Source organism: Harpia harpyja, chromosome 23, assembly GCF_026419915.1.
Source record: "Harpia harpyja isolate bHarHar1 chromosome 23, bHarHar1 primary haplotype, whole genome shotgun sequence".
In the NCBI taxonomy this organism is placed as follows: domain Eukaryota; kingdom Metazoa; phylum Chordata; class Aves; order Accipitriformes; family Accipitridae; genus Harpia; species Harpia harpyja.
This window is the reverse complement of record NC_068962.1, coordinates 15,922,253-15,943,627: the sequence shown is the minus strand read 5'-3', so window position 1 is coordinate 15,943,627 and position 21,375 is coordinate 15,922,253. Positions and strand designations below refer to the sequence as shown.

Genomic DNA, 21,375 nt, shown 5'->3' with positions numbered 1-21,375 from the left:
TTAACTGATAAATGTGCTGTGTTGCAATTTAGATAATACTCTCTGGTTATTGTGAGTTTCATTTGTTAGGGTTTGTTTTTTTTTTTAATGAAACAAAAAAATGTACAGAAAAAAAAATCCAAAGACCCTGATAGACACCAAAAAGGAATATGCCTAATGCACATCATGTATAACTGGATCTGTAGTAGAATTTTTACCAGGTTTTGGTTTATTAAACATTACTGGCAATTTCCTGTGCACGCTCAGGAAGTAGCAGTTTGGTAACTTACAGACTGGTCATGATGCCATGATGGCTACTGCTGTGCTCTTTGATATTCATCCAATTGTATTTCATCTCCTTTTGCTGATGAAAGGACAAAATAGTCTGTGAGGAAATACTTTATTTCTTTCAAATTCTGATTTTATAAGTAATGTTGAAAATAATTATCTTAAGGCTGTGTCCTTTATCTTGAAAGACAAAACGAACAAGTAGTGACTTGGGGTGGTGGTGCTTTAGCAACAGAAGTTGTTTTACTGGAGGTTTGTTTTCTAGAAGTAGAGGTTTTGGTTTGTTTTTTTTTTTTTAAGTAAAATTTCTACTGGACTATACGTTTTGACCGGTCAAAAATACTTCTTCTTCAGAAGAACATAGCATTTTGGAAACTGTACGGTCTTTTTTTTTTTCCTTGTTTCCTTTTTGTTTTCTGTGCCAATAATTTTAGTTCTGATTGCATTTTGAAAAATGTTTGTCAGAACTTCTTTGAGTTTTTATTTACAGTGTGGCTTATAAGCTTGAATAGCTGTTGGTTTTGTGTTAAACAAGATATCTTATTAAATTTAGCCATTAGCTTATTTTTGGGGGTTTTGGTTTTTTTTTTTTAAGGAGTGAGTGCTTTCTGGTTTTGTTCCTTTGAAATTGGTGAGGCTTAGTTTTTTAACTGTATTTTTTTACCTGATTGTTTAGTTGCATACCCAAACCCTTGTAAATTTTTTCCTAGTTGTATGTGGATAATCGGAGATTTAAATGTTGTATATACTTGTCATCTGTGTTTCTAGTAAAAATACATGGTATTCTTTATAGAAATACTTAATTCCTGATTTCCTTTTCTTACCCACTTGCTCTCTGTGTACAGGTTAAACAGACTTTGCTCCTATTTTTATTTATAGAATTTTATACGTAGCCTCTTAAAGTTATCGTTGGTTCTTGTGTAAACTGAGATACAGCCTTAAATTTCTTAACATAATGCTCATTAAGATACTGTTAGTCATGTAGATTCAAATATAAAACATGCATGTTTAAGACTGGTACTCTTCAGAGATCCAAGACACTGAATTGCTTTTGCATTGCAGTATAAACCCTTCAAGATATTAGAGAAGGAAAGTGCAGGTCAGTGTGCATATACTTGAAGAAAATTGAATTCTTTTCCAAAATAAGTATTTGACTTGGGAAAGAAGCAACATGGATTTGTTTAGGATTTAAACTATTTTGGTAATTGACTGCACAGGTCTTAAACATAATGGTTGCAGCATGCTAATTGGTCATGATGTTTATGCAGAAATACTGTCTCTTGTTCACTCGACTGTTCACTATGATGCCTTGCAATTAATATTGCAGACAGGCTTGGGGTGGGTGGGGGTGTTGAGGTGGCTTTCTGTTGTTTCCCTCACCCACACCCACCCCCCTTAAGATCTGACATGCTGTGTACTTTCAGATTCATTTTAGCTTTAGAGGTTGAATTACTAAGGAGCAGTTTGGAGCGTAGAAGTTCCTCAATTTGATGTTCTCGTGGGATTTTTTTTTCCCCCCATGTTGGACAAGATATGATAAAGCGTCTCATTCTATTTGTATAGTATGCACTTGTTAGTTCTTGAATCCTTTCTATAGCCCCAGTTATTGCAGTGGGTTCTAGGTTCTGGTATGACCTATGCCTGTGCTTAAATCTTTTAAAGCTTCTTTGGAAATACACTAGTTTTACTGAAGTCCTTTGAAAATAGTAAACAATATACCTTTGATCCCAATGAAATGGAGCATTTAAGTTGTAAAAATTCCCATCTATTCATACCATGTAATGTGATTTTTACATGATTCAGTGCTAACACTTTGGAGTGTATTCAAGTGATAGACTTTGGCCTCACCCTCTTGTATACTGTATTTTGTAATAGAAAATATTTTAAACTGTGCATATTATTATTACATTATGAAACAGACATTCCCTTGATCTTCAAATGTAAGAAAATGAGGAATGTGTGCGCTTTTATAAATACAAGTGATTGCAAATTCAGTTTCCTTACTACTGCAGGTGTCCTTTTTTAAAATATTTTAAAAAAAGGAAAAAAAAAACCCCAAGCGTTTTAAAGGTGAAATACATTCCTATTTGCTAAACCTTAACGTTTTTATGACGATTACCAGCACTGCTGACTTTCTAAACAAAAGGCTGTATTGTCTTCCTGTACCATTCTGTTTCCTGATTCCCATTTTGCACAAGGATGTATGAGTAAACTATTCAAGAAATGGTTTTGAAATACAGGAGGGGAGCTTGTCTGAGTTGGAATGCAGAATTGCAATGCAAAATGTAAGGAAATGGATGCCTGTCAGAATGCCTGACTCCAAAGGATTTTATATATATATAGTAAACAGTTTCCTGATACTGGCAGGCCAAAGAGTCTGTTGAATACTTGAGTTTCTGGAGACCTATATTTCTCAACAAGGTAAGATGGTGTCCTAGCAAATGTGGATTTTAATACATTTTCAGCAGAGGTACTTAGTTAATCTATAAGTTTAGGGATAATTTCATCTTTTTTAGATGTTATACTTGAAATATTGCGTAACTTTTAGCTTTCATGGGTTTCTTTTTTTTCAGCCTTTAGGAGACTGTTAAGCAATTTGCTGTCCAACTTTTGTGTTGGTCTTAAACTGCAATAGTAGTTTGCCTTGTATTGAAGAAATAAAGACCATTTTTATATTAAAAAATACTTTTGTCTGTCTTCTTTTCGCTTGTCTAATATCTTTGGAGTGCTCATTATTGTCAGAGTCTCTTCAAATTTTCAGACATTAAAACAGCGCGGTCATTCTAATGTTATTATAGCTAGATTCTGTGCTGTAATTATTTCTGAATCTAGAAACAGCTTTGTTCATACTAGCTCTTGTCCTCATCTGATCTTTAAAGACTTTTTGCAGAGTTTAAAATTAGTGAGAAGTGCAGACCTTTTCTTATTTTAAGCCAACCTTTTTTATTTGGTCAGGCATTTTTCTGTAAAATGCAGCGATCCATGTGTAATGCATCAACTGAAGGAAAAAACCAAAAGCATGCTGCAATTTCAGTCTCTTAAAATTACATTTTCACAATCAAACATTAGTGTACTAATGTTTGGGAGCTGTGGGCTTGCTAGGTAGGAGGCATTAAACCAGTGATGATAAAACTATTTTAATCTGGCTTCTTGAGTTGACTAAATCTGGCAAATGTTAATCGTTACAAAGCATGTGTGTGTTAAACACAGCGGTGGTAAAACAGCTGTACGGCAGGCTGAACTGTTGTCAGCTCATCTCATGCAGACAGTTGGTCTGGTACCAATGACAGTATCCTTCCTGCAACGATGTAAAACTACTTTTGGCACTGGGGTTTCATCAGCAAATGTTTTACTCTGCTGCTAAATCGGAACATTGTATTACATAAAACACACATTTGTATGTGATATACAAAGTCATTAGTGTTGCCATACTCTGCCATGCTAGTGGTGAACTTTCCGTGATTCGTAGTATTTGTTGAAGTTCATTTACTGTAGCGCGAAATGAGCTCTATCCGTTGTACCATCTTAGATTGCTGGTACCGTTTTGCAGTGTTGTCGGCTCCAACGTTTGTCTGTGACGAGCCTCCAGCATTTGGCAATGGTAAGATTATGTGAGAATGCTGGCTTTTATTTGGGAAGAATATTTTTTTCTAATACTTATAGCTTCAAAAAGACGACTGAAATGCAATCTGATCGGCTTGGAAAATCACAACATTCATGATTTCATTTAAACCTGATTTTTGAATGAATGAAGGTGGGCGATTGTACAGGTCTGTGTAGAGGAAACAAAACGCTTATTAGAAAATGAACCCGAATTTCTCTGGCTAGTGCTCTAAACCTGTAGTAACGAAAATAACATTCACTTATTTTAAAGGGCTCAGACATTAATTGTTCAAAATAGTTTTCCTATCCTGTTGCTTGTTAACTTGGCTGCTGATTATTTACTGCACTGTGTCTGAATTTCGCAGTTAACCCAAGTTTTTAACGATGTGTTTGTTGTAGCCTGGCTTCATTGACCAAGTGAAGGTTTGGACAGAGGTGGAAGGAGTGTTGGGCTGTGGCTGGTGGGGTTCGGGGGACTCCAGGCTTCCTTCTGGGTGGAGAGCACAGGGGAAAATCATTGCTAACTCTTGATTCTTAAAGTATCCTGTTGCAATTTTCCTCCAGTTTAGGGTGTTCAGCAGTTCCCATTGCTGAATGGGAGAGAATTGTAGAGCATCCTGTCCCCGAAAACATAGGATGTATACTCTAAGATAAACACAGCGAGGATTCAGTAGTACATGGATGAATTCATTGTCTAAGTGTTTGAGTGTAGGCCAACTAACCAGGATGCCAGATCACCGAGGTATGATTTGAAACGGTATCAGAAGAATGAGGAAGGTAAGCACTCTGAGTACGGGGTTTTTTCCTTCCACATAAGCTCTCTGGGGAAAATACCGTCCCTTGAGTTGGAGTCAAGGAAATAATTTGATAACACTTATTAGGAAAACTGTTTCTTGCGCAATTCTACTTGCAAGAACCTTGCCTCCAACCTTTTTCAGTGCCTTCTCTGTAGCTGCTGCAGATGGGAAGGCCAGAGCTTGAGGTGAGCTGGAGGGGAGAGATCTTGCTGGAATCCAGGCTTCAGCAGAAGATTATTATCCTTGCTTATTCCTCCCTCCAGTGCCTAGCAATGTGTAAACTGGTGCAGAAGCCTCCTCTCTGCCACCTCTTGCTGCAGGCTGACTGGCCTCCCATCTACCTTATCCTTATCCAAAACCCAAAATGACCCACATCAGGATTAAACCCGTTCCTGAGCACAGCTGTGCTTGGCTGAGTAACATCCCTGTGTGGCCCTTAATATTGACTGGCAGGTTTTGGGGAGGAGAGGGAGGTGGAAGGCTTTTGTGGGGTTTAGCAGGGGAGCCTGAAATAGTCACTTCTGTGAGCCGTGTGTTCTTGCACCAGCTGCAATTGCAGGGAGATTTCTGGGCTGCAGGAACTTGCTGTGAGGTAGCTCCCGAGTTCTTGTGCAGATATTCTGCTGTGGGTTTCACAGCCCAGGCAGGGGGACTGCGACGTCCCCAGGATGTCTTTACGCAAAGAGAAAGTCTTCCCTTCTGCTGTTGCACCCGTTCTGACCCAGCCTCCCTGAAGGCACTGCTGAACTTTCTCCTCTGGCAAAGCCCTCGCCTTGCTTCATTTCCTGTCATTAGAGGAGTGTTCCTGATTGGGGAGAGGCTTTAGTTCTTAAAATTTGTCTCTATGGAAATGAAAGACATCTAAGCACCTGCTGGGAAGCAGACATTGAGTAAGCAGTTGGGAGCGTCCTTTTTGACCCCTGTTACGTTTGGGGTGGGAAGAAGTGCTCAGGTTCAGAGTATTAACGCTGTTCTCTACCTTTTTATTCTCCCCTGGTTTGTCTTTCAAACCGTTTCCTAATATTGCAGCTGGTCCAGGGGAGATGGTAAGTTGCAAGAGAGAGGAGGAGCAGAAAGCAAATCAAATGCCAGAATCAGCAAGGCAAAGTCTGTATGAAGCCGTGGAAGGTAAGTTTGTCCAGTGCAGGCTGAGAGGAAGGCAGAGGTATATGTGTATCTTATGCTCACAAAGATACCTTTTTTTAGAAACATTGCTACAGGAAAATCAGATGTAGGCACCTGAGTGTCTTTATGCCCAGCTTACCTGAAATGCTAGACTATAACAAATCATGACATGCCAGGCAAGGAAACACTGATTTAATAATTATGGGGCCAGAACCTCTGTTTTGCTTTGGGAATTACCCGAGTCCTCTTGAAGGCCTGTAGCATCACACTTGGAAACAGTCAACTGAGAAAGGATGTTTGCCAGGTTAACCTCTGCATTTTCCCAAAGATAACCACCCAGTAGCATAGCTGTTAGAGGCATGTAGTCTGCACACTCAATGCCTCTGACAGTGGGTTTGGCGTATCCTGAAGTAGTTAAAGCACGACACTACTTGATTTTCTGAATGCATCTTGGCTAACAACAGAGATCACTCCAAACACAGTGAAGAATTTAATTTTAAAGAGTTGATGCTCATTCATGTCTGATGAAGGTGAGACCACTGCTGCTCAGGACAGTTTGTCTTGTAAGAGATGGACAGATTAACTTGGACTGCAAGAGGAAGAAAATGTATCAGTCACATTGCATTTTTATTTTACCTCTTCGAAGATAGGGAAGTGATTGCTTCTGAAAAATGTGAGTAAATGGCTGCAAGCGGGGAGATGATAAGCCTGCTCCCCATCCAAGAGAAGTAACTTGTTGGGAGATGTACAAGAGCCTTTAGAGAGGCAACAGGCCAAAAAGAGAGTGAGGTGGGAATATATTTCCTTTCTTAGGCTGGAGATGAAAGGAGGGGTTTGTGAAAGGTGCAGAAGCAGTTTGATGGAGTGGCAGGTACGGCAGGGCAGCACGTTTGTTTTCAAGGATGTTGCAAGCTGAGCGGTGCGGTGCTGTCCCTGGGCTGAGGGAGGGAGAAGGGCTGGTGCTAAATGAAACAGGTTAAGGGTTTTTGTGCTGGGCAGATCTTTGCTGGTTAAGTTTGAGCTGGAAGTGAGCCAGAGAAGAAACTCTGTTATTCATGTAACATAATGCATAGTAATACAGAAAAAGGTGAAATGCTGGTCAGTTCGTGCTCTTAGTGCTGAGACACAAAGTATGTGGTATTCAAGGAGCTGATCAAAAGTTTTCTACCTTTCTTACTCTGTTCTTTTTCTGCTCCTGGAGAGACGGTGTGAAAAACAATTGCAGACCATTTTTATTTGTACAAATACAGGTCTTTTTGCTGTGGGTAGAAGATTGCTATCCCTTTTAATTATCTGTTTATCCATCTCTTCTGAATGACTTGCAGAAAATTGTTAGCACTCTGCTTCCCATCAGACTGCAGCAGCTGTAAGTCTTGTATACCTTGTGGCCTTTGTGTAAGTGGGAAATAGAGTTAATTGCTTCTCAAACAGTGTTTGCCAATTTTACAGAGATCACCCAGTGTAAACAGGTGGTTTTTAAAAAATAAATAAATAAATTTAAAAATTTGCTGAACATTTTTTCCAAAACACTTTAATCTACTCAGCACTGGCACTCATTGAGTAGATTTTCTCTTCTTATCCTGTACATTAATGGTGAAATTTGGCCCCTAGGTGTTCTGTCACACACACAAGGAAGGATACGTTCAAAATGGTGCACATGTGTACAAGTGGTGGAAAAGGGTCTCCTCGTGCCATCTAGCGGCATGAAAAAAACCTCTCCGCTTCATTCATCATCTCATGAATTCTGATGTCTGCGACCCTTCTTTGTCTAATTATGGTGATATCCACACATTGGTCATTTATCCCACATACCCACCTCCTTATGAATTCTGAGCTTTGTCAGCAGAACTAGATGTGATAATTTGCAACTGCCCTAAATTTAAGAAGATGGCAGTTGCTGCTTCCCCTTTTCCCACAAAATAACAAGCTGTATTGGGGTTTTTTTGTCCTTGCCTTGACGCCTCATGAAAAAGCCCGTGTTTCTTGCCTTATTTTCTGCATATTATCTTGAATGCCTTTTAAGTGTGCTGCTCTTTAAATTCCTGTGCATGTTTTCCTATATAATACACTCAGAGTGAAAGAAATACTTTAATGCTCAGAAGCCTTTCTTTGACGCTGAAAACAGTGGAAGATATGGTCCACACAGGCAGAGAAAATGTTGGCTGTCGTTGAAGGCATCTCCCAAACCCAGCAGAAGATGGGTGGGTTCCCATGTGGAACAGGCAGCATTTGCCTCTGAAGGACCAGGGAGCTTCACAGAGTTACTGTATTTCAGAATGGTTAAACTGATGCTTAAAACTGGTTTCTAGAGCTCGCTGGTATCCCCTTTCCCTATTTAGACATCTCCTTCTTTTTGACAGACAGGCAGGTACCCTCACCACCTTTTACAGACTGCAGGCTGTGCTTCACTGCAAAAATCTGTGGCTCTGACTGGATGTGTTACAGCTCCGCACTGGTGGGAGGGGATGAAAACAGTGACCATTCATCCCAAACAGAATCCTCATTCATGGGTCAAGCTGTAAGGGACTTGGGCTCCCACCTCAAAAAGTTAATTGGAGCCTATATGTAATCAAAACTGCAGTTCTCACTTTCCTAAATCATTCAGCCTGGAATCTTTGCAAGATGTATGTCCACAGCCCCCATTTTCTCAAAGACCTGTAGCATAAGGGTAACTAAAATGGTGAACGGTGTAGAACGGGCAACAGAGCCCTGCAGAAGAAACTGTTGGAAATCGTATCTAAATTGTGTGGTGGGTTCTTTTGTTAATACATAAAGTACTTTGAATGAAAAGGGTCAGAGAAGGCCAAAGTTTTATTAGCAGCTGTAAAAACAGATGAGAGTGATTAGCCTTTTTCTCTACAAGCAAAGCTGTATTTTGAGCTTCTCTGTGTAAGTATAAATTCTCCATGATGATTAAAGCTATCTGCTGGCTGGCTTCCATCTCAGCTGGAGTCCAGAAAAATTTTCTCAGTGTTTCTTTCACAGTGGTAACAGTATAATACTTCAGAAAAATAACTTTTTTTTCTGTCATGTGGGATCCCTACTGTGCCCTCCTAATTTTAAGTTATCCCTTGACTGTTCCATTCAGTTATTTATAATGTTAAAAAAGTAATTTTATGCCTTTTACTCAAAATGAATTTAGAAAAACTCTTAACCTCTACGTTATAACCTCCTTCAGCATTTTTTTGGTTATAATTACAGCAATAACTAGCTCAGATTTTTAACTGAGGGGCTTGGGTGCATTACTGAAGCAGAAGGGAAGGTTTCTGAAAATTCAAGTCTTTATTTAGAAAACTGGCAAGTTGCCAAAACCAAAAAAGCGTTACCACCAAATTAAATTAATAATCTGTTAAAACCATCAGGGCTAGCAAGAGAGGTGGTGGTATAGCATTCATTGCTGGAGCCAGGTTTGCGCTGCCTCCAGCTGTGCCTGATCCTTGGAGCAGGCGGCCTCTTCCCCCACTCAGGTTTGTCCTTTCTAGGACTGGAAGAAGTTTGAGGAAAGTCTTACATGACACTTCTGCAAAGTCGAGTCCTGTGAGATTGTATGTAATACCCTTACAAAGAATAAAAATGTTCCCACCTCTTTTTAACTTGAAAAAATTGGCAAATTTAAAACCACAGTTCTGGAATTAAATCTCGGATTGAGCTAACCTGGGTAAGGATGCTGAGGCATCTGGTAATTTTGCTGAGGGTTGGAAGTTGCTCTTTATTTATCAGCTATGCCAGTATCCATGTGCCATCTGAAGGAGCTGTGAAATGTAAAGGCGGCTGGCAGGTGAAGGACTCGGCCCTGTGAGGAGCAGCCAGCTTGCCTGTGCATGGCTCACTTCTTTTATAACAGTGGTGTATGGTAAAGCTTCAGCTAAACTGCACGCTTGGGCAGAGGCTGGGCTCGGCAGTTACGTCGTGGTGGCAGATCAGGTGCAGCAGCCCCAAAATAGGTTGGTAGAAGCAGGTTCAGCACCTGTGTGCTTCAGGGCCCTACCAGCCCTTTGCTATAGACAGGAACCTGGGTAACACAGTCTAGTTCAAACAATCCCATCCATTTCCAGTCCTTCCCATGTCATTTTGTTACACAGATTTTTTTCATTCCACTTGTACCTAGAAAGGTTTTCTGCCATAGCTGGCCCTGTGCCACAACCTACTTGTGACTCTGAAAGTGACTGCTTTGAAGACTGCTCCATTTGAGGTGATTTCCTTTATTTCAGTAGGCATAGAGCACACATCCAGTGCCAGTTTCTCTAGTTCTGCCACTTTTCTTTCTTTCTTTTTTTAAATGTGCTTCCATGCTGGTAACAGTGTTCAAGCCTGTGAATATTCAGATAGTGAACCCATTAAGTATTCTCTTGGTGATCAAATCTTTGTATGAGGTTTTAAAAAAAATTGAAGTTATTTTTTCATTCTCCCATAGCAGTCTTCTCTATGACAAGTCATGCCCAACACGGCAAAGTAAAGGTAAAAGGGGCTGGGAGTGGGGTGGGTGTCTTTTAGCTTTGCATACATCATTGCAAGGCCACAGGAGAAAGCAAAGTAGCAATACGGACTGGAAAATACCACCTAGGACATGAAGTTCAGTCCCATCCTGGCGCAGCCAACTGTGTCTTATAACCCCTTCTGAGATTTATCTTACAACCTGATAGGATGTAAATTACTACCTGAAGTTCTTCTTGGCTAGATTATATTAATTTGATCTTGTGCCGATACTGTTCCCTCTCTAGTTATTTCCCTTCCCATTGTACTTAACCCCTTAAGGCATTAACAACAACTAGTTAATACTTCCTCTGCCTTTATTTTGGTGAATTTGTTTAAGGAGGCTCTTGCCTTCTTTAGGACAGTGTCGTGGTTTAACCCCAGCCAGCAACTAAGCCCCACGCAGCCGCTCACTCACTCCCCCCCCCCCCCCCCCCCAGTGGGATGGTGGAGAAAATCGGGAACAGAAGCGAAACTCGTGGGTTGAGATAAGAACGGTTTAATAGAATGGAAAAGAAGAAACTAATAATGATAACACTAATAAAATGACAACAGTAATAATAAAAGGATTGGAATGTGCAAATGATGCACAATGCAATTGCTCACCATCCGCTGATCGACGCCCAGTTAGTCCCTGCGTGGCGATCCCCCTGCCCCCACTCCCCCCAGTTTATATACTGGGCATGACATCAAATGGTATGGAATACCCCGTTGGCCACTTTGGGTCAGCTGCCCTGGCTGTGTGTCCCCCAAACCTCCTGTGCCCCCCCCCCCCCCCCCCCCAGCTTTCTCGGTGACTGGGCTTGAGAAGCTGAAAAATCCTTGACTTTAGACTAAATATTACTTAGCGACAACTGAAAACATCAGTGTGTTATCAAAGTTCTTCTCATACCGAACTCAAAACATAGCACTGTACCAGCTACTGGGAAGACAATTAACTCTGTCCCAGCTGAAACCAGGACAGACAGACTGTATTACACCCACTTGCCCCGTTCTTGCATATTTGCCTTTCAGTTAATTTTTCCTATAACAGGAGAGAATATATATTCCTTTAACAGAAACACACACACTTTTCCAGATGGGGTCTTAACAGGGCTTGTATGGTGGCATTAGCTTTTAGTCCATTGACTGCAATTACCTTCCCTGCTGCAGCCTCCTGGGGATCCTGTCATCAGCTGGGGTACGTAGTCTTGTCAGATATTTCCAATAGAGAAGTTTTTGGTGCTCCTAAATCCTGTCCTGCTCCTGCTATGCCATTTTCTAGATCATTCAGTTGTTCCTGTTCCTTGTTGTCCTCTATTAATTCTAAATTTGTATTTTTAACAAATACTAGCCTATTTTCATCTTGTCTTTAGTGGCCATTTAATTCTTCGATCTCTTTTCTTCCCATTCTGTTGATACCACTGGAACTGGAGTTGCCACAATTTGGCAGTGAAAGCTGTCTGGCTGAAATCCTCATGCCTCTCGCTGTTCCTGCCAGTCCGTCTTATTCTTTGGAGTCATTCCTTAAACACTAGAGAGGAGCATCCTTGTCACTGAATTTGCATTTTATTGCTCCTGCTATGTAGTTACTTTGAAATAACCCATAGACACTCTAATCAATTTTGCTGGTGTTTCCAGCACATCTTTGTCCTTCACAAAGCTTGTTTAAAGTATCATACTTTTTTTTTTTATAATCTTGGCAAACTGTTCAGCTGTCCATCACAAACCGAACAGGAACGTTTGGGGCAGGCTGACATCAAGTGAGAGGCAGATGAAGCGGTTATCTAGCTCAACAGAACTAAGAAATAACAAAGCTGCAGCGAACAGTGTTGCGGGATTTGTATAGGCACACCCTAAGCAGTTTGCCAAAGCCACTCCACAGCACTTCACTTGTAAAATAAGTCAGTTAACCTTTCCCATGAATGGCATGCAGAATTGTCACGGCATTTCCTGCTGCTTTACTATAGTGAAATGATAAAATAAGAGATGGTGGAGTAACACTTGTTGCTGTAGGTGCTCTGCCATCCGAGCAGTGATTGCACTTGCATCTGCACACTCAAAATGAGGGGTGCTCTCTGTGGATCGGTAGCACGGGCAGTGATGTTTCGTTACTGTCCTGCCCCTTCATTAATGTCACCTAGGAGGGCATCAGCCCATCCAAAGAACATGGCCAAGCTGGAGCAAAGCTGCTTATTTTCTGTACATCATCAAGCTTTTGCTACTGATCTGACTGTTGCCTCCCAGGTACTTACGTGTGGCTCATTAGATCTTTATTTCTCTAGGATTTGGAGTCAGAACTGCCAGATTAGAAGGGAACATGTAGTGGGGAACTTATCCAGTAGCTCCAGATCGTCCTTTAATGATGATGCTTCTTGTGAATGTTTCTGTGTGTGTGAACGTAGAATTGCCTTCGCTGTTTTCTCTCTTCCGTGCACTCAGGAATGTTTTCAATACCAGAGGAAAAGAGGAGCGATCTTCTCAGCACAGGGGAAGTTGTCGCACCTGCAAAATAAAGGATGATAATAGTATCATATAAATAATAAATGAAGGTTCATAGCCTCCAGGTCTGAAAGACAGCCAGAAACTATTAGGCTTCTTTAAATGCAACCTTTAAAAAAATAAAGGTGTTCCTAGCCAAGATACTACTAGTTAGTATTCTCATGGTAGGAGAGTGTTAGACTGACTGGGTGAGTGACAATCGATAAAGGCAGTTTCTTCTCTTCTGCTTTGCTTCCTGCACCCCAAAGAAATGAAGGAGAAAGGGGTGTCTTCCACCCATCATGAAGACTAAGGCTGGAAAATACTCTTCGACTCCAGCCGCAGGAGTGCCTCGAGGCATCTGTGGGTTGTGAATGCAGTCACTTAGCCGTGACAAAAGCATATCTTGAATAACATGTTTCAGGTTTATAGAATCAACCTGAACTGAAAGTAACAGTAACGCTTTCAAGTTTTACTTCCTTTGGGATGTGCGGGTGTTATTTCCCAGCTCAAAACGTAAAGTGGAACAACTATACAGAAGACCTAGAAAATTGGTTAGTTCCCAGATGACTGTAGTTGGAGATAATTTTGGGGAGATTTGCCCATAAATATTATAATTTTCAGTCAATGCTCTGGTGAATAATTTTGCTTCAGCTTTCTGAGCTTTCATTGGAAGCCAGACAAAACCTCCCTTTGTATCCCCCTCAGAAACTGTAGCTTCCTGAGGAATAAGAATATCCTAAAACAATCAAAGCAGTATTGTTTTCCAGAATTGCCCCACAGCCTGAAAGAACAGATCTGAGGGCCGCAAATGGGATGTTGAATGCCGAAGTTTTAACGTGATGTTTGAAACGTTAGTATTGCTAATTACTTTAAATGCTCATTATTTCAGTGAAATTTGCAGCCAGTGTGCTTGCCCTGCATTCTCACACTGTGAATTTTTATTGAAAATGCCTATAGCTACCCAGACATTCAGTTCCTCCCCTGGCAACTCTTAGGGCAGTTGTGATGAGCAGGACAGGACCTTTCTTAGAGGTAACCTTTCACAAAGGAAAATTTTACTTTTCATTAAATAGAGAAAAAAGGGAGAGAATAGAGATGTATTTCATTTTCCCCAATAGCAAAGCTAATTGCATTAAAAAGTGGTTATAGGAGTAGCAAGGAATAAATAGCTGGGTTTGTTTCTACAGAAAGAGAGCCCAGGAGCTCTAAATCTATACAGACATGCCATTGTTTAAAACAACTCCCCAAGTGCTGTTCCTCTTCTCAGAAATACGGCAACCTGTGGTTGGTGTGAGGTGGCTGATGGCCACCTCTGCAGCTGCTGTACTTTGAGCCTTTTTCCACTACAGTGACAAGTGTCCCCAGGGGTTGTTGCTCTCCGGGAGTGTATCGCTGCAGATGTGCCACCGCCAGTCCCTCCTAGCCCCTTCCCTCACCAGCAGCTGGAGCATTCCTGCTGGTGCCTTGGGGGGGTGTCCTGAAAACCTCTTCCCAGCCCAGCTCAGAGCAGGGAGGAATGGTCCTGGAGAGGGAATGTGGAGCCCTGCTTCCCACCACCGGTGCTCACTGACCCACCTCCGAGCGTCTCCAGCTGCGGGAGACCCCCACTCCCTCTCCTGGCTGCAGGCAGAGGCTGGGGGATGTCCAGCCGTGTGAAGAAGCAAGGGGAACGCCGTTCCCCACAAAATACCAACAAAGAAGGGATCAGCAGACAGACTAGAGGACAAGACCTGCAAGGCTACTCCCTTCCACTGCAGCGCTGTGGGCAACAGCAGGGTAAGACCGTGCAGTTTGCAAGTTGGAGGTAGAAGGGTACGAGGCCATGGGCCATGGAGAAGGTGGTGATGGGCTGGCATGGAGGGAGGGGGCGGTAAAGGAGGTTTGGGATTTTGTTTCCTTTTAATTTAAGCAGGTGCGGGCAGGTTGATTGGAGGGCATCGCCCTTAAGAACATGCTTTATGGGCACCTTGCAAAAATTCCTGCCATGCATCGCTGTTTCAACAGACTTCATAGGAATTTGCAGCATCGGTTCAAACAGGAGTCAAATTCCTGCTGTGGCTGTGCTTGTTCACCTTTGTAACGGGCAAGGTGTTTCCCCCAGTCATGCTGCAGGCTGTGATTTAAAGGCCTTCATTCCTGTGCATGGCCATAGCTGGAGAGGAGTGAAGCAATCTCTGATTACACAGCTTTGCAGGTTGACAGGTCGTGAGGCCATGGGCACAACCTGAAATGCAGGAGGTTCCCTCTGAACGGGAGGAAACACTTTTTCACCATGAGGGTGACCGAGCACTGGCACAGGTTGCCCAGGGAGGCTGTGGAGTCTCTCTCCATCCTTGGGAGATATTCAAAAGCCGTCTGGACGTGGTCCTGGGCAGCCCCATCCTGGTGGCCCTGCTTGGGCAGGGGGTTGGAGCAGATGACTTCCAGAGGTCCCTTCCCACCTCAACCATCCTGTGACACCCTGAAGTTCAAAGCGTGGCTTCAAGTACCCCATTTGTTGCTCAGCAGTAAAACTGGCAGATCAGCCGGGTTGGTACATCTGCGGCTGGCAGGGGAAGGAGGCGGTAACGGTGAATATTTCTGCTCAACCAACGGAAAGCTACAAGTTTCTGCGTTGGTATTTAGAAATGCTAATTGTGGAGTGCGCGACAGGAGTGTCTCTTCAGATTTTTTTTTTTTTTTCTTTTCTTCCCTGTTGGTGACAGCGCAGTTCTGGTTATGAGAGTCAACTTCTATATGCGAGGATAAGAACAGCGAGGAAACCAAATCCCAGCTGGAAGGCTAAGAAGGTTTTACCCGCCTTTTTCCAGTCAGTCAGTCAGTCAGTCAGGGCGGCTCCCGCCCTGCCGGCGGCGCGCGGCCGGAAGCCGGGGGGCGGGGCCTACCCTCCGGGCTGCGGCGGGGCCGGGCCGGGCCTGGCGGCCGCGGCGCCGGAGCTGAGGGCGGGCGGCGCGGCTGCGGCTGCGGGCGGCGGCGGCCCCCCCCCGCCTCCGTGCGGGGCAATATGTTCAAGAGAATGGCTGAGTTCGGGCCTGACTCCGGGGGCAGGGTGAAGGTGCGGGGCCGGAGGGCGGGAGCCTTTGATTCGGGCTGCGGGTGGCAAGCCAGCCGGGCGGCTTTCGTAGACGTGACGGTTTGGGTTTTCTTTCTGTTTTGTGTGGTGTTTTTTGGTTTTAAGGGCGTTACCATCGTGAAGCCGATCGTGTACGGGAACGTCGCGCGGTATTTCGGGAAGAAAAGGGAAGAGGATGGTCACACGCACCAGTGGACGGTTTACGTCAAGCCTTACAGAAATGAGGTGGGGCCTTCACGCGCCGGTGGTCGCCCCCCCCCGAGGCGGCCGAGGGGGGGTTAAAAAAAAGCCGGGATTTGAGGGAGGGGTGTTCGGGTGTAAGCGGGGGGAACTGCACGGGCTGGCGGGGCTCCGAAAAGGAGAAAGAGAGGGAAAGGCGCTTTTCCTCTGAGGTTTTTCCGAGTGATCTTGCAGGCCGGGGGAGAACTGGCGAGCGTTCGTGGGGACAAAATACTGACAGACCCCTGCGCCGGTGCCAGCTCTTTTTATTTACCGTCTTGCTTTCCTGCTGTTTTTAAAGGTAGCACTGTCAGAAGAAACGCTAGTCACGTAGGACGGATGAATAAACGGTGGTTTGGTGTGCTGTGTAAGTAATCAGAAATAACGACGTTTCTATTTTAGGATATGTCTGCCTACGTGAAAAAAATTCAGTTCAAGTTGCACGAAAGCTACGGTAATCCTTTAAGAGGTGGGTTTTGCATTCAGGCATTTGCTCCTAGAATGGGCTTTTTGATTAGTTCCACTGAGGCTTTATCGCCCGTATTAACACCTCTGTGTTCTACTGCAGTTGTTACCAAACCACCGTATGAAATCACTGAAACAGGCTGGGGTGAATTTGAAATAATCATTAAGATATTCTTCATTGATCCGAATGAAAGACCTGTAAGTACATCGAACTTTTAGCAACGCTTAATTAATTATGGTGGCCTAAAGCTGTGCTGTAGGGTATTGCTGGTCAAAATAAGTCCCATCAGCCATGGCAGTAATAAAGCTTGTTCTTGTAGGAAATGTGTTTAATGATTGGCCATGTTTTCCTGTTCCTGTGCTTTTACTGCTGGCTGGGGCGTTCATAATGGCTTTTCCCGCACTTGGCTTCTCGGATATTTACTAATACGTGAGCACGTGTTGCGCTTTACCTGGGCTGAACACATGCTGAGGATTTCTCTTCTGTGTGGCTTCCTAGTTGTAGAATATTTTAATTGTCTTTTTTTTTTTTGGTCTGTCAGCTTTGGTCAAAATCAGTCAAAAAGCAGCAAAGGTATTATGCTAGCATTAGTCTCTTTCCCAAGAAAAGCAGGTTAAGACCCTTCTCTAGTTCTATAAAGCACTGGAATGAATTTCTTCCCATCCTGTGTTTTAGACATGTCTTGCAGGTTCGTTTATCCAGGTTTAGGTAGGAAACTCAATTACCATATTTTAGGGGAAAGGGATGTTTTTTTCTGGAAGAACCAAGTTCCTTCTGTTGCATGAACTACAGCAGTCCTTTTGCTTTAGCCATTTTTTTGCCAAATGAGGGGAAAACTGAATTTTACGTTTTTCTCGAATATGTGAAAATTGATACTAGACTAGAAAAAAGGGCTTCCTGTGCTGCTGTGGTCAGTAGCATCCTGACTTCTGTTAGTTCCGTTCACGGCTTGACCAAGCTGTTGCAAAGTTGGCTGGGTGTTTTTTCTGTACTGCTGTTCTTGGGAGGCCGTTTCGGTGCCTGTCGTGTTCTTCCTTTCCAGGAAGTACCAACCGGAGTAAGGTATCGCGCTCTTCCAGCACCGTTCGCGGGTCTGTTCGTGGCAGGGAGGAACTGTGGGCTGTGTGTCCTCTTCCCAGGTCGTGGTCCAAGTGGTCAGCGGTTCCTCAGGGCTGGACAGAGGGCTTCCATTCCTCTCTAGCTCCTGCCGTTTGCAGCACAAGAGTAACTCCCCAGAGAGAACTTTCAGTGAAAAGCGACTCACAGCCCCCCCCCCCCCCCCCCCCCGGTGTTTTTCTTTCACACAAAGGGATGATAAAATCACAGAAAGCACTTTCTAACTGATTAATTGGCAAAGTCAGCTTGGAACTAAATCATCTGTTTGGAAATGTTTATGAGAAGGTCTTTGTAGTAGTTTTTATACACCAATCCTAAAGCACTTGCCCAGACGTTCTTAAAGTATCAAAGAAGCCTTTGGGTAGTTGGTGTGTTTAACACTGAACATTAAAGTTAAGTGATTCTGCTGAAGTTATAAGACGTTTATTTGTGTATTCCTAAAAGATTTTTAAATCATGTACAATTGTTTGGTAAGAACAAATACTGCTTGTCGATACCTAGAAGAAGGTTTGTATTTCCCTAATGTTGTCAAGCTAATAAAATTCTGTCTTTGTATAGGTAACCTTGTATCACTTGCTGAAGCTTTTCCAGTCCGATACTAATGCCATCCTGGGCAAGAAAACTGTAGTTTCTGAATTCTATGACGAAATGGTATGAAAATTTTTAATGTAATCCTCACTTTATTTTGAAGAGTGTTAGTGATAGCATGTATTTTTTTCCTTCGTTAGATATTTCAAGATCCTACTGCAATGATGCAGCAGCTGTTAACGACATCTCGTCAACTAACGCTAGGTGCTTATAAGCATGAAACAGAGTGTAAGTTGAAAATTAAAATATTTTAATTTTAGAAATAAACAATAGTTAGTTTTGCTTTTAGTGTTTTTTTCTGGGCTGTAACAGTTCAATGGATTTGGATGCTGCTAAAAAGTGGTGTTTTTGCATTAAATTAGCTTCAACTTTTGCAAAGATATTAATACTTACTTGAAAATGTTTTAAGATTTTCTGATCTGTATGCCTGCTGAAAAAAATAATGATGAATTACTCAGTATGAAGAGTGATGGCATGATCTACACCTTGTTTAACATCTTTGAAATGAGTTAAACCCGAGAATAAATTAAGGCTACTCTGTGGTACAGTTCTGTTCAGCTCATCGGGGTGTTAACTGCAAGCAAAGATGACACTTTAAGCACTGAAGTACAGAAGAGTTAGTACTGTTAAGTCAAAGCAGCAACCCTTTGGCGATAAAGAGTTGTGCCTGAAGGCTCTTCTTGTCTTTTTCCCTTCTGTCTCAGTCTTTAGCTGTAGGTCATTTCATAACATACTTCTTCAGTATAGCTTAATGTTCTTTGCGTCCTTTTTATCTAATCTCTTTTTAAATATAAACCAGAATATTAAGGGAATGAAAGAAATGACATTAAAATACACTGATTTGTAAAACGTAATGCATTTAGTGATGATTTCTGATCTTCTGGATTTCATCTCTTTTCTTCTACTCTCAAAAAGCAAATGTTGTATTTATTGAGCCCAAATCCTACCTCTTTAGTTACCAACTCTAATGCCATCGTAGTCCAGCTCAGCTGGCCTTTGGCTTGTCTGCGTGTTCCCCTGACAACAACTGTCAGGTATTTTTAGACGGTGAATACCTAGATCTGAGAGTGGTTTTGAGTTTGCAGCTCTACAAAGTTAGGGTTCCAATTTGCCTTACATCTGTTTGGGGGTGCGGACATGTGAGCTACTTGTATTTTCTACCTCAGTTTAGCCAGTCTTGAGGTGGATTTTAGTTATATTGCATGTTGTTACAGTTTACGTGTAGAAAATGTTTAATAATTTGCATCATAAAAAAGCCATGCCCAAATTTAAACTTTTCTTGCTTAAAGTTTCTGGATGTTTCTCCTGAGAGTAGAAAGAAACTTTTAGTGGGTTTTTTGTGTATTTTTCCTTAAAATGTGCTACTGAAGCAGATAAAAATTAAGATTTTTTTTTTTTTTTTTGCCACTGCCCACGATTATGTAGTGTATGGGATATGAAGATATACCCATGGCCTCCACAGATTTATTGGCTCTACCAGCTTTGTCCAAAAACTTGTGCATGAACAAGTTAAAAAAAATTAGGACATCTCAATAAACCAGATTGAGATGTCCTAATGTCAGATACTTATAAAAGCAAAGGCAGCACCACTACATCTTTTAGATACATGGAATTAAACTCCAGGGAGACAGAGAGTAGAAAGCGGTTACAGTACACGGAAAAGGAACCACAGGATGGTTGAGGCGGGGAGGGACCTCTGGATGTCGTCTTGTCCAACCCCCTGCCCAAGCAGGGCCACCAGGATCAGGCTGCCCAGGACCACGTCCAGACGGCTTTTGAATGTCTCCGAGGATGGAGACTCCACAACCTCTCTGGCAACCTGTGCCAGTGCTCGGTCGCCCTCACGGTGAAAAACTGTTTCCTAATGTTCAGAGGGAACCTCCCGTGTTTCAGTTTGTGCCCATGGCCTCTGGTCCTGTCACTGTGCACCACATAAATTATTTGTAATTCTCTGTAATCTCCCATTTATTTGCTGTCGCCATGTCAGGTTCCCCCCCCCCGCCTTAATCTTTAAAATCTCTGGAAAATTATTTGGTGAATTATGTAACTCCATCTACAAAACTGGTAGGCTGAATGAGGCCACAAAACAAGCTTGGTTTTTCTTCTTTTATTTTTAATTTCAGGTTTTTATTTGGATACCATTTTGACTATAATCATTGAATCTCTAAGGCTAACAGTGATAGATTTTTTTTCAGGACACACACCATCCAGATTACTGTTGCAATTTAAAAAAATTGCGTAATTACAAATTTCCATGCTACTTACAATATTTATTTTTTCTTTATCACCACCACAGTTGCAGATCTTGAAGTGAAAACCAGGGAAAAGCTGGAGGCGGCCAAAAAGAAAACTAGTTTTGAAATTGCTGAGCTTAAAGAAAGACTAAAAGCAAGTCGTGAAACGATCAACTGTTTAAAGAATGAAATCAGGAAACTTGAAGAAGATGATCAGTCTAAAGACATGTGACGAGTGTTGACTTGAAAAAGAGCCTATACTGAAAACAGAAGGACTTCCTTCAATCATGGAATTCTATGTGTTCAATTCTGTAACTGAGACTACGTGCATTTCACTTGCAAATGATTGACCTATGTGGCAATCGACTTCATAAATGGAAGAAAAAAGAAAGAATGTATCCTTGTTTTATAGTTAAAATCTGTGGGTACTTACCGATTTATTTCAAGTAGAAGGGGTCTTGGAGACCAGACTACTTTTTTTTTTTTTTTTTTTTTTTTTTTAACTGCATTTGAGTGGTATATGGAAACTTTGTATTAAGTCTTGTATTAGTTCAATGTGATTTTACAAAATGCTGGTGTTTACTTTTTTTACTTGTTTTTTCTACTGATTGTTTAGACATGCATCTTTAAAGCTGAAAATAAAATATGCTTTTTTTAATTTTAATATTTTTTGTCTCTGTCCAGTTGTGGGCTTCAAGAACAATTGTAAATAGCATACCCTGATTTAAGGCAGAGGTTGAAATATAATGGTACGCAAGTTGCTTAAGTCTGGTTACAGTGATATCTGCATGTCTGTCTGTTAATCAGCACAGTGAAAAAACTTCCTGAGAAAAGGATTTTAAATAACTTGTATATCTACAGATAAGAGCCCCACATCTGCTTTAACAGATATAAATGCGTCAGTTATACAAGTTATGCTCAGAAGTAGGAAATTATTCTGGTCCTGTTTTG

At 42.1% G+C, this 21,375-nt stretch overlaps 1 protein-coding gene across 1 annotated transcript; it reads left to right on the top strand.

Annotated features, from left to right (window-relative positions):
- Positions 1 to 15,619: 15,619 nt before the first annotated feature.
- On the top strand, positions 15,620 to 21,088 carry YEATS4 (YEATS domain containing 4). The gene is made up of 7 exons (XM_052774544.1): positions 15,620 to 15,783; positions 15,907 to 16,026; positions 16,423 to 16,489; positions 16,589 to 16,683; positions 18,161 to 18,253; positions 18,331 to 18,418; positions 20,487 to 21,088. The coding sequence occupies exons 1-7, from the start codon at positions 15,733 to 15,735 to the stop codon at positions 20,654 to 20,656; spliced, it is 684 nt and encodes a 227-aa protein (XP_052630504.1). The 5' UTR covers positions 15,620 to 15,732; the 3' UTR covers positions 20,657 to 21,088.
- The last annotated feature ends 287 nt before the right edge of the window (positions 21,089 to 21,375 follow it).